Source organism: Ahaetulla prasina, chromosome 15 (assembly GCF_028640845.1).
Source record: "Ahaetulla prasina isolate Xishuangbanna chromosome 15, ASM2864084v1, whole genome shotgun sequence".
In the NCBI taxonomy this organism is placed as follows: domain Eukaryota; kingdom Metazoa; phylum Chordata; class Lepidosauria; order Squamata; family Colubridae; genus Ahaetulla; species Ahaetulla prasina.
This window is the reverse complement of record NC_080553.1, coordinates 1144460-1155854: the sequence shown is the minus strand read 5'-3', so window position 1 is coordinate 1155854 and position 11395 is coordinate 1144460. Positions and strand designations below refer to the sequence as shown.

The following is an 11395-nucleotide window of genomic DNA, read 5'->3' as shown; positions in this document are numbered from 1 at the left end:
TAACCTGTCCTCGCAGAGTGGCCCAGCCCTTTGGGATGTCCTTTTCTGCTTTTCTTCAGCACCACGGAGGGGGGGAGATTGTTCCACGTCTCTGAGCTCCTGGGGTAAAGATGCCCCCTCTGTTTTGCCCACTGTAAATTAGGGAGTCGCCACTCAGAACATCTGGAGCATTTCAGTTGTGTGCTTAAGGGCGCCATACCATAGGTTTGAATGGTGTGTATAAATGTCACAAAATTTCCATTCTGCCTTTCCAGATTAGAATGCCTTAAGATAATTAAGTGGAAGGGAATTAAGGTAGGAAGGAAAATCCTCCATATTCTAGGAAAAACACTGGGAATTTGAGCTGGCCAAAACAGACTCAATGCTGCAGCCTCAATTCTCACCGTGCAGCAGAAATCTGTGCTCCACAACCCACCCGAGGACCCCTCGGCCCATGGTTGCCAATCAATAACTGGATCTCAGCGAAGAGCGAACGCTGAGGGCTGAGATGCAGCAGGGGCCTCATTAGGTGTGGGTTCCTGGACCAGCATCATATGGAGACTGTCTTGAGCCCCCTGCCCAGAGAGTGGTGGAATCAGCCAGGGGGCTTTGGAGCAGATCCTTCACTAAGGCCAGGGAAGGGTGAAGCAGAGGCTAACCGGGCTGGATTCTTGCAAGAGGCTGGTTAAATGAGTTGAGCAGCTCTGCGATTGCCTTCATCCTTTGTGGCCATTGGCAAAATGTGGTGATTTCATGTTGCAACTGCCTTCTCAGAGTGCCGGCCACTCAGGATTTAGCCAGAGCTCAGAGGTGCCAGGCAAGTGTCCATTTAATTCCACTGGTCTCCCTCAGGTGGGAAATGTTGGCTTGGCCTGGATTGCTTTTCTTTATGTCAGAAGGGATTTGGGCCGATTCTGGGCTACCCTTCACCCTACCAAGCACTGAGTTCTTACCTGCAGAGGCTTCTTCCATCCCTGCCTGAAGGTGGTTCTACTGGTACCCAGAGGTCCCAGTGAAGGTAGGTTCAAGGGTCACTTCCTGGCTTGGAAGCTGAGAGCTGACTCCCTGCTGGCTGGGTTGCTTCAGCCAGGGAAGAAGAGCAGGAAGACAGTCCCATCCTGGGTCAGCTCAAATGGGGACGCAAAGCCAGAGCCTCAGTTTGGGAGATGGCATCTGTCAAGGGCCGTTGTCCAACTTAGTCAGGCATGCTCCCTCCCCCCGTGAACTGGCTGGCATTCTAGTGGCCCTTGATAAGTTGTTGAGATTTCCTTCTGAGCCAACTGATTGTGAACTCGCTCTCTTCCCAACCATTGCCCTGGAGTGAAGGTGGTGGGCTGGAGCAGGGCCTGGTCTCATTATAGGCTTCACCTGGGTGCCCTGGGCTGGGTGCCCGGGTGGCACCCTGGAGAGATCAAAGAAAGAAGCCATTTGGCCAGAGTGGACTTTTACCGCATGAAAGGAAGGCCTTGCCCTCATAGCAAATGGAGAGAGAAATTAGTCACCTATCAACTCTTGGTGCTCACAAGAAGCTTTCCATGAAATGGCTAATGCTTTTTGCCCTTCCTCCCCTTCACTTTCAGCCCTGTGCCCACCAGGGCTGTTCTGCCCCAGCAGGGGCTGCTCTGGCCAGGTAGATCTGCACCCAGCCACTCTTAATGCCAGATGTCAGCAAGCCCTTCCCAGCTCATCCACCCCGTTGGCAGAACGTATTTCAGCAGGGGTCTCATCTTACTGGTTATTATAGGATACCTCAGCCGAGACTGGTACAAGAGGTCCCAAAGGGTTACAATAACAACAGCCAAAACAAAGTCGGTCAATGTTTTGCTTCTGTTGGCCAGAGTCCAACTGGCATTTTGTCTACAGATCAGGCTTCACCTGGTTGCTTGGCGCAGCACAACACTCCATGTCGCACAAGGATCTCACCCATCCTCCCTCCCATTCCAAGCCAACTTCCTCATAGCAAAGCTGTTGTTGTTTTGGAAACTAGGAGCTTACAACTTCCCTGACAGATGGTGAGCTGCCATCTTCTCATTTCTGTCAACACCTAATTGCAGGTTTCCTCTCCACCTTCCACCTCTGTTCCAGTCAGCCTGAACCCAGAACCGCTCAGACATGGCTGGTCCCTGCTTTGGGTGGCAGAACTCTTGAAAACCTCCTAGTGCAGCCCTTGGGAGAGCAAGCGGTCCACTGGTGGGATGAATTCTGACTTTATCCAAGCCAAGAATAAAGTTGCTATTTGACCCATCAATCAGTGTAGACATGCTTAGATGAAGACTTTACATATATGTGAAGAAGTTTCATTTGCCAAATGTCTCGTGGATGCCCCCTCCCCACTTTGAGTCCATAAAGTCCAGCACCAGCCGGCTCTTTGGCACTTCTTTGAGGGTGCTTTGAAGGGGCGTCTGGTGAGTGGAGCAGTTGGAGCAGTTTCGGGAGGTGCAGTCTGACCGGAAGAAGCCCTCTCAGACTGCCCCATGGCTGACCCCTTTCCAGTTGCCACAATTGCTGACTTCCCTCCACAAAGCTCTCCCCCTTTGAGGCTGCCCAAGCCCGTGTTAGAAGAGGGGAAAAGATGCTGCCTCAAGTGTCTTTTCTCACTGGCCCATAATGGCTGTGCAGAGCAGCCTCTTTCTCATCTCGCAGCCACCTGGTGTGCCCTTCCTCTTCGCTGTTCTGGTTTGGGCTGCAGAGACAATCTGCACACCACCAACCGTTTGGCCTCTGCTCTGGTCAGTGACCGTGCTGGGGGTCAGGGTCAGTCCTGGTTCCATTGGACACCTCAAGTTGGTTTGCACACACACACACACACACACACACACACACACACACACACGCAGAGCCTTTCTGGTCACCAGGCCCTGTCTTCCCGGCCCATTTGGGACTCCTGTATCTGGGGCCAGACTGACTCACATGGAACCAAACCATTTGACATGCACCTCCTGCCACTCCTAGGCAGGGTTAAAGAGACTGATGGGTGGAGGTTTCCCTGACAGCTGACAATGATGAGGGAAGGGGAAGAATAAAGTTTAGGAACACCCCCAGCTCTCTGCTCAACATGGCCGATGCCTGAGAATGAGGCTGGCACAATTTGTCACCCTGGTGCCGCTGCAGGCTCAGGGCTTGCCAGGGGGCAGAGACAGAATGCCAGTGCGGTTTTCTCCTTCAAACACTGGAAGACTGCCCTGGGGGGCTGCGAGGAGGCAGCCAGTGCTGGGGCAGCTCCTGCAGAGGGCTTGAGCCGACTCACTGGCAAAGGGAGGCACCTTCATTCCACAGGTAGAAGAAGGCGGCCAAGAGCCACCTTTGATTTGAATTTACATTAGCAGCTGCACGATGATCTAAACACCTATAATCACAATTGATCTTAATGAACCCAACAGGGCAAGGAAAGCATCCTTCGTTTGAAGAGAATCTCTCTTGGAGAGCAAGAAGGAAAAATGGAACCTCTGTACAGCTCTGCCCCCCTCCCAGCTAAGAGTCAGGCCATGGAGCCTCTTGCCAGTCCACAGCGCATGGCTTGGGGTCTTCCCTTTTCTCGGGGGGCCCAAGTCTCCCTTCATAGGGTGGGAAAATCCTAGAGTTGGAAGGGCCCATGGAATCAGCCGTCCTTCTCTGCAGGGTGGCTTTGCTGTTCTTCTGCAGCCAGGCAGGAGGGGAGCTACCCCTTCCTCAGCCAAAAGCAGGAAACGGTTTCCCTTAAGTCATGTGGTGATGCTCCTCCAGATCTCTCAAAGGGCTGGTCCTGGCGCTTTCGATCCGCCCCAAACTGTGCCCTCTGGCCTTTCCTTGTGAGGTGCAGCCCGGAGGCAGGGCATGAAGTCCAAGATCTTTGAGCCCGTCTCCTGCCCAAGCCATTGGCTCCCTTCCTCCTTGCCCCTCCCCTTCAGTAAGTTCACCTGTGGCTGCTGCCGCCACCGCTGTCACCACACGGCTCTTCCCGACAAGCCAAAGGCCACCAGGAGAGGCAACTGCAAGGGAGCGTCTTGGCACTTTGAGCCCTGAGGGGGGGGCAGAAAGGTAGGAATGCAGAGGGGAGGGGGCTGCCTTGCTGTGCAAAGGGTCCAGTTTGCTGGGGGGAGATTTGCCACCTTCTGGACAGAGAACAAAGTTGAGCCATAAGCTAGGCAAAGCGAGGTGATGCCTTTCTCTTTGGCTTTTCCTCCCTCCCTCCCTCTCTCCCCCCCTCCTTTTCTCTCCCTCCCTCCCTTTCTCTGTGTGTCTTTCTCTCAATCTTTTCCAATCCCTCTTGCGTAACAAATCGGGCAGCTCTTCCCTATGGAAGGGAAGCATCAAGAGTTGCTGGTCATTTCAGTTGCTGGAAGTGTACTGGGGCTTCAGAGCCACACATGTAGAGTGGGGCCCCTTCCTCAGCCATTGACTTCCTGGAGTCAACACTTGGTAGGTAGCAGCATCCAGACTGTCCCAGACCTGCATGCTGAGTCTGGAGTCCATTGTTGTGGGAAGATTCTCTCACAAGCCGATGGACACCAGATATCAGAAAGAACAGAACAGAGTAAAATAGTTGGAAGGGATTTGGAAGTCTTCTAGTCCAACCCCTTGCTCAGGCAGGAGACCTTATACCCTTTCAGACAAATGGCTTTTCTTAAAAAACTCCAGTGATGGAGCACCCACAACTTCAGAAGGCAAGTTGTTCCATTTCAATTTCTCCATAATTCCAGGTTGTTTCTCTCCTTGATTGGTTTCCATCCATTGTTTCTTGTCCTGCCTTCTGGTGCTTTGGAGAATAATTTGATCCCCTCTTCTTTGTGGCAGCTCCTCAAATACTGAAATACTGCTGTCATGTCATCCCTTAATCTTTTCTTTAGACTAGCCAAACCCAATTCCTGCAACCATTCTTTATATGTTTTCGTTTCCAGCTCCCTAATCATCTTTGTTGCTCTTCTCTGTGCTCTTTCTAGAATCTCTGCATCTTTTTCATAATATGGTGATCAAAACTGGCTCCGTATTTGAAGTGTAGTCTAACTGAGGCTTTATAAAGTGGTACAAATACTCCACGTGATCCTGGTTTGATGATGATGTCATCAGGTGGCTTAGATGCCAAAATGGCTTTGCGCAGATTCCCGTGAGAGAAGAGGCCAGGTGAAGGGCGTTTGGGGAGGAGGCGGACAAGCCCCTCTGCCCTCCTCCATGTTGTCATGACCTGTGCACTCTACAGTGTAAATGTATGCCCAGTATTGGAACCCCTGCAAGGCCAGTCCAAAGTGAATGATTGTGTGGGGGCAGTCGGAATATGGAGATCCCAAACAAGGGAGGACAGCAGGAAAGAATAACTGATGGGTGAGATGACACTTGGAGGCCCTTCCAAGCTCCAGTCAGGTCCAAGAGAGCAGCCTGAGCAATGGCAACCCCATCTGTCCCATCAGATGGCAGCGCCTGCCAGGTCCCTCCCACAGGTGCAGTTTTGGAAAACCCTTTGTCCAGCTGGGCTTCTCTCTAGAGCCTTAAAGTAAGGGAGGGTGGCGGCCCCCATACTGCAGAATTTGCGGAAGGTGCTTCAAATCACATTGATGTTTTACTGCTGTTTTGGGGGGAGGGGGGGTTTCTGGCTTGCATGTGTATTCAGCAATTGAAATGGCAATAAAACAGTTTTGCAACAGGAAGATGGCTTTGCAAATTGGATAGATGAGAGAGAGAGAGATTGAGGGAGATATGATAGATGATAGCTAGATGATATCTGATAGATGATTGATTGATTGATGATAGACAGAGACAGAGATTGATAGATAGAGATTGATAGATAATGATAGATGGATAGATGGTAGATGATAAATTGATGACAGATGATAGAATGTTAGATAATAAAAGCTTGATAGATGATAGCAATAGCAAAAGCAACAGCACTTAGATTTATATTCTGCTTCCCGGTGCTTTTCAGCCCTCTCTAAGCAGTTTACAGAGTCAGCGTATTGCTCCTAACTATCTGGGTCCTCATTTTAACAACATTGGAAGGATGGAAGGCAGAGTCAAACTTGAGCCAGTCAGGATTGAATTGCTGAACTGCTGGCAGCCTCCAGTCAGCAGAAGTATCCTGCAGTACTGCATTATAACCACTGTGCCACCATGGCTCATAGATAGATAGATGATAGATAGATAGATAGATAGATAGATAGATAGATAGATAGATAGATAGATAGATAGATAGATGATAGATAGATAGATAGATAGATAGATAGATAGATAGATAGATAGATAGATAGGCAGGCAGGCAGGCAGGCAGACAGGCAGACAGGTGGGGGAGGGAGAGGGCGAGGGACAGAGGGAGGGACAGAAGAGCCTTGAGGTGGGGATGGGGAGAGCTTGGCTGCTGGAGGGGTCGTGGAGGGTTTCCAGCAAAGGCGGGATGGCCATTTATCGGTGGTGGCTTGGGGACCCATGCCCTGGGTAGAGGGCTGGACTAGAAGACCTTCAAGGACCCTTCCATGATTATATAAAATCTCCATTTGAAGAAAGGTTCTTCAAATTAGTGATTGAAGTAACAAAAAGAAAATTCATAGCAAACCCTGTCATAAGAAAATATTTTTAGTCTTAGCCTTTCATCAAATTGAGAGCAAAGTTAGGCAAGGGTGATGGGCGGTCTAGAAATTTGATAAATACGTAAGTTTAGCTTTATTTCTCTGTCCCAAGGCAAGACTTTGTAGCTTTTGCTTTGTCGTTGAAACTGAATGCTTGCCGAAGTACGTTGCAACAAACCAAATGCCTAAAGCTGTTTTGTTCAAAAGCGGATCTCCTGTTTGGGAAAATTTTTCCAAACATGAAATCAATGAAGGGCATAATCTGAGATGTTTTTACTAAGGCCAAAGGCCAGGATTTCAAAAGGAGGGCTGCCCAGGTCCCACACAGAGCATTTGGTAGTGAAATAAAATGGCACTTTCCCCGAAAGTATGGGGTGGCTGTGCTGCCCTTTCCCCAGTCCACTCAGGAGAGAGGCGTGAGACAGACACAGTGGCCTGGCCCAGCCACTTGTCTTCGGCCTGGCCCAGCCACTTGTCTTCTGCAGGCCAACCAGGAGGAGCAGGAGCCCAACCTGGCAGGGAGGGGAGGGTTGGCCAATGGGGCAGCAAGTCAATGACCCTCCAGTGTTGACTCACTCTGCAAGGGAAGCGGGGGGCCCAGCAGGAAGCAGGGCTGCCAAGCCCTACAGGCACACACATCAGGGAACGATGGGTCTGGTGGGGACCTCTTGCTCTCGCCTTGAACAGCAGCAGTAGCAGCAGCAACAGCTGGGAGCAGGAAATCTGGACTTCAGATCCCTGGTGGTCCAAGATGGACTCTTCCCCATGGCTGCTGGAGACCTCTCCCAGTGACCCCCAAGTTGGAGTGCGAGGGCTTTATCCACGAAGAGCTGCAACCAGGGCAGTTGTGTGGTGGTGGGGGCTCGGGCTTCAGGAGCCAATGGAAGGGAATCTTTGCCAGGGAGCTTCTCCAGGCCTGGGGCTGCCGCCCCCCCTGAGTTGCCCGCCCTTCTGCAGAAAGATCATCCAACATCTGAGGGCCTTTGATCTTCACCAGCTCTTCTTTCAGCATTTGTCTTTCCAGAGAGATCCCACAAGGGAGGAAAGGAAGGAATCCCCATAGATCGCTTTGGGGTTAGAAGGAGCCTTGCTTCCGGACGTTGCTCCACACAACAGCAGGTAATGGTGGCAAGAACACACCTCCTGTCCCTCATCTCACCCCACCATCAGCACATTGGGGGAGAGAGCACTGAGGCTCTGGACTTCAGGTGGCAGGCGGGGGTCTGTACTGACATTGGGTGATGCTGTTTGTGCCTCATTCGGGAGGCACCACATAATGGATGGCACAATCTGTTCTTGTCATGACTTGAGGCTACCCTGGCTCTTTGGGAGGTCTTCCTTTCTAGTGAGACACAGAAGAGGGATGTCTGGGGGGGGCAGGAGGGCTACAGGAGGGGGATCCGTTGATGATTTGATTGGGGGGAGCATGATTCCTATTTGTTCACAGGGCCTATCTTTGTTACCTTGTAGACAGCCTTCATGACAACATGAGCTCTGCAGCCATTATCTGCTTATACATTTGAAATAACAGGTTGTGTTTCTGTCTTCTGGGGCTCCCAAGCAATGTCATGTTTCTAGAAATCCAGTAAAAACATAGGAAACCTCAAGACCTTTGAGGCCAAAGCGCCAACTGAAGCCATTGATCCCAAGAAGCTTCACCCATCCCTCGACCAGACCTCTCTCCCAAAGTTTGGCCGTCCAGGGAGGGTTGCATGTCCCCCTGTGGGGTGAACTGTTCTCGTTTCTGCCTGGGCTGCTCTCTGGCGCTTCTGCTAATCCGCCTCTCCTTTTCTTAAGAAACATGAACACGAAGCTCTTGAAGATCGGGATCCTGACGGTGCTGCTCTTGGCTGTTGCAGTTGGTGTTGGGCTGTTCTTTGGGTTGCGCCCACAGCCACAGGAGCACATCTATGCAAAGGCAGCAGTAGCTACCGATGCGGGCCCCTGTTCGGTCATTGGGAGGTAGGTGTTGCTGGACAACAGCTGCATATTCCCAGGAGTCCCTAATCTGGTCTGGGCAGGAAAAGGCTCCAAGCCTTCAATTTTTTCAAAAGCCACAATCCAGACCGCCTCCAAATGACGTCTGAATCTCCACCACAGGAATTTGCTGCCACGGCCAAATAAAAGAGCTAGTGTGGTGGCATGGTTAAGATCACACAGGCTAGAAACCGGGAAGCTGTGAGTCCAGCCCCTCCTTGGGCACAGGGCCTGTTGAGACACCTTGAGCCAGTCACTCTCCCTAAACCCTAGGAAAGAAGGAAGGAAGGAAGGAAGGAAGGAAGGAAGGAAGGAAGGAAGGAAGGAAGGAAGGAAGGAAGGAAGGGACGGAGGGAGGGAGGGAGGAAGGAAGGAAGGAAGGAAGGAAGGAAGGAAGGAAGGAAGGAAGGAAGGAAGGAAGGAAGGAAGGGCAAACCACCTCTGGAAAACCTTGCCAAGAAAACTGCACTTCCAGGGCTCAACTGACTTGGAGGCACAACAAACAAGTCAACAAAAACCGTCAAACAGAACAGCCCTCACTGCTCCTCGCTGTTACCCTTTTGTTTCAGGAGTATAATTTAGAGGTATGAAGATGATTCTGCGTCTGTGTCCTTCAATAAATTATTAAGTGTAAAATGTCATCTCTGATCTATTACATATCTATCAGCAGGTACCAACTGGCTGGCCGGCTGCTTCCTACTTTGCCCCACCCACCCCATTCTCCCTTGCCCATCTAATTCTAACCTCAACCTTAAATTCTAATTCTAAAATGATGTTGGCTTCTTCCACCAGTCACTTCTGGATCTGAAGTCTGAACAAAACTAAAAAAAGGTCTGGCTTGCTTTAGCACCAGCAACTGGCTAGATGCAGCCTCAGAAGTTCTTGAGCAGCAGAACAGAACAGAATAACAGAGTTAGAAGGGACCTTGGAGGTCTTCTAGTCAAACCCCCTGCTCAAGCATTCTGGATAAATGGCTGTCCAATCTCTTCTTAAAAATCTCAAGTGATGGTGCAACCAAAACTTATGGAGGCAAGCTATTCCATTGGTTGATTGCTCTGTCAGGAAATTTCTCCTTAGTTCTAGGTTGCTTCTCTCCTTAGTTTCCACAATTTATTTCTTATCTGGCCTTCTGGTGCTTTGAAAAATATATTGACCCCCCCTTTTTGTGGCAGCCCCTTAGATATTGAAACACTGCTATCATGTCCCCCCAGTCCTTTTTTTCCTTTAACTAGACATACAATTCCTGCAACCGTCCTTCAGCCCCCTAATCATCTTTGTTGCTCTTCTCTGCACGTTTTCCAAAGTCTCAACATCTTATTTGTAGTGTAGTGACCAAAACTGGATACACTATTCCAGGTGTGCTCTTACTAAGGATTTATAAAGTGGTACTAATATTTCATGTGATCTTGACTCTGTCCCTCTGCTTCGGCAACCAAGGATTGCATTAGTTTTTTGGGCAGCTGCAGCACACAGCTGGCTCATATATAAGTGATTGTCCACTATGGCTCCAAGCATCTCCAATCTTCTGCATGATTGCTAGTCTTGGCTTTCAAGAGACCGTTGGGAGAACCTTCTAGTTTTGGGGAACTCCTTTGGCCAGCTGTGATCTCCTGTCTCCTTGCTGCCCAGGCCTTGAGTTCTGTCCTGGGAAGGTTCACTTGATGTTTATCTTTCACCCCATACAGGGACATCCTTCAGAAAGGGGGATCCGCTGTGGATGCTGCCATTGCCAGTCTCCTGTGTGCGGGCCTGATGAACCCCCACAGCATGGGCATTGGAGGAGGCCTTTTTTTCACCATCCTCTCAACAGAGGGTAAGGAGCTGTAGTAGCCTTGTGTGGGGATTCCAGAAGATGTTCATGGAAGACATGACTGGACTTTCCAGCTCTGCTGATCGGTGGCCTTTGCCTGCTTTTGGCATTGAGAGTAAAATCACTGTGTTTTGAAAACAAGTAGAAGTGATAAGCCAATACACACATATAGGGAGCCATGCTAAGATCTTATATGAGATCTTATGAATGGTTGGCTTGTTCAGCATGTTAAAATAGATTATGCGCAGCACCCTAATAATTAGAAATGGAAGGAATTTGTGAGCTTATAGACAGCATGTGAGTTCACAGAAGCAACCTCAGATACCTTGATGACTTTTCTTCATTTGAGTTAATGTTCACCAAGATAAGGGAAAACTGGCATGCTGACAGCAAAGTGCCTGAGTCTACATGTGTTTAACTGTTTTGAAGGATGCTCCAGGAATACACATTGCTTCCACAGGTATGGGAAGAAAACCTGGGTGCTTCAACCCCTACTCGGCTTAGAAGGTTGTCTGACTTTTCACAGAGACACACTCACACAAAAGGTTATCTGGAACATGACTAGCCTTCTGGGAACAAAGTGGGGGGTATGGGTTGGCCTGGGTCAGGAGGAGTAGAGCAGTCTGACCTCCTTCTTTTCTGGTAAATGAGATTTTGGTGACAGACCACCCCTACTCCTGTTTGGAGACATTGCCCATGAAATACTGTCATATTTCAGATATGTCTGCTGGGCCAAATGTTGACTACTTACTTAGCTATTGAAAACTAATGCTTGTATTTCAAAAAATAGGAGTGAGGTTAATTTAAAAGATGTACAGAGAAATAGGTGATGACTGCTCAGTCAACCGGCACAGAGCTGGAGCATCCATAATGACTTTTGTTCTTGAAGTTAACTTTTCTTTGAATTATCCCTTGAAGATGTCAGTCAGAAAGCCTGGATAGGTTTATGCATTGACTTGCCAACAGGGAGGCAGCAGAACCTTATCTTGTTCCTTACCTTCCAAGGGAAAGTGGAAATCATTAATGCCAGGGAAGTGGCACCGAATAATGCATCCCGAGACATGTTTGGCAACAACACCGCTGTGTCCCAGAAAGG

The 11395-nt window shown here is 49.7% G+C and overlaps 1 protein-coding gene across 1 annotated transcript in view; it reads left to right on the top strand.

Moving 5' to 3' along the window:
• Nucleotides 1–7578: 7578 nt before the first annotated feature.
• GGT1 (gamma-glutamyltransferase 1) overlaps nt 7579–11395 on the top strand; it is a 32173-nt gene continuing 28356 nt past the window's right edge. The window contains exons 1-4 of the mRNA XM_058158277.1: nt 7579–7631; nt 8310–8474; nt 10175–10302; nt 11305–11394. Of these exons, the coding sequence (XP_058014260.1) occupies nt 8314–8474; nt 10175–10302; nt 11305–11394 (379 nt within the window). The 5' untranslated portion in view covers nt 7579–7631; nt 8310–8313. The remainder of the gene's footprint in view (nt 7632–8309; nt 8475–10174; nt 10303–11304; nt 11395) is intronic.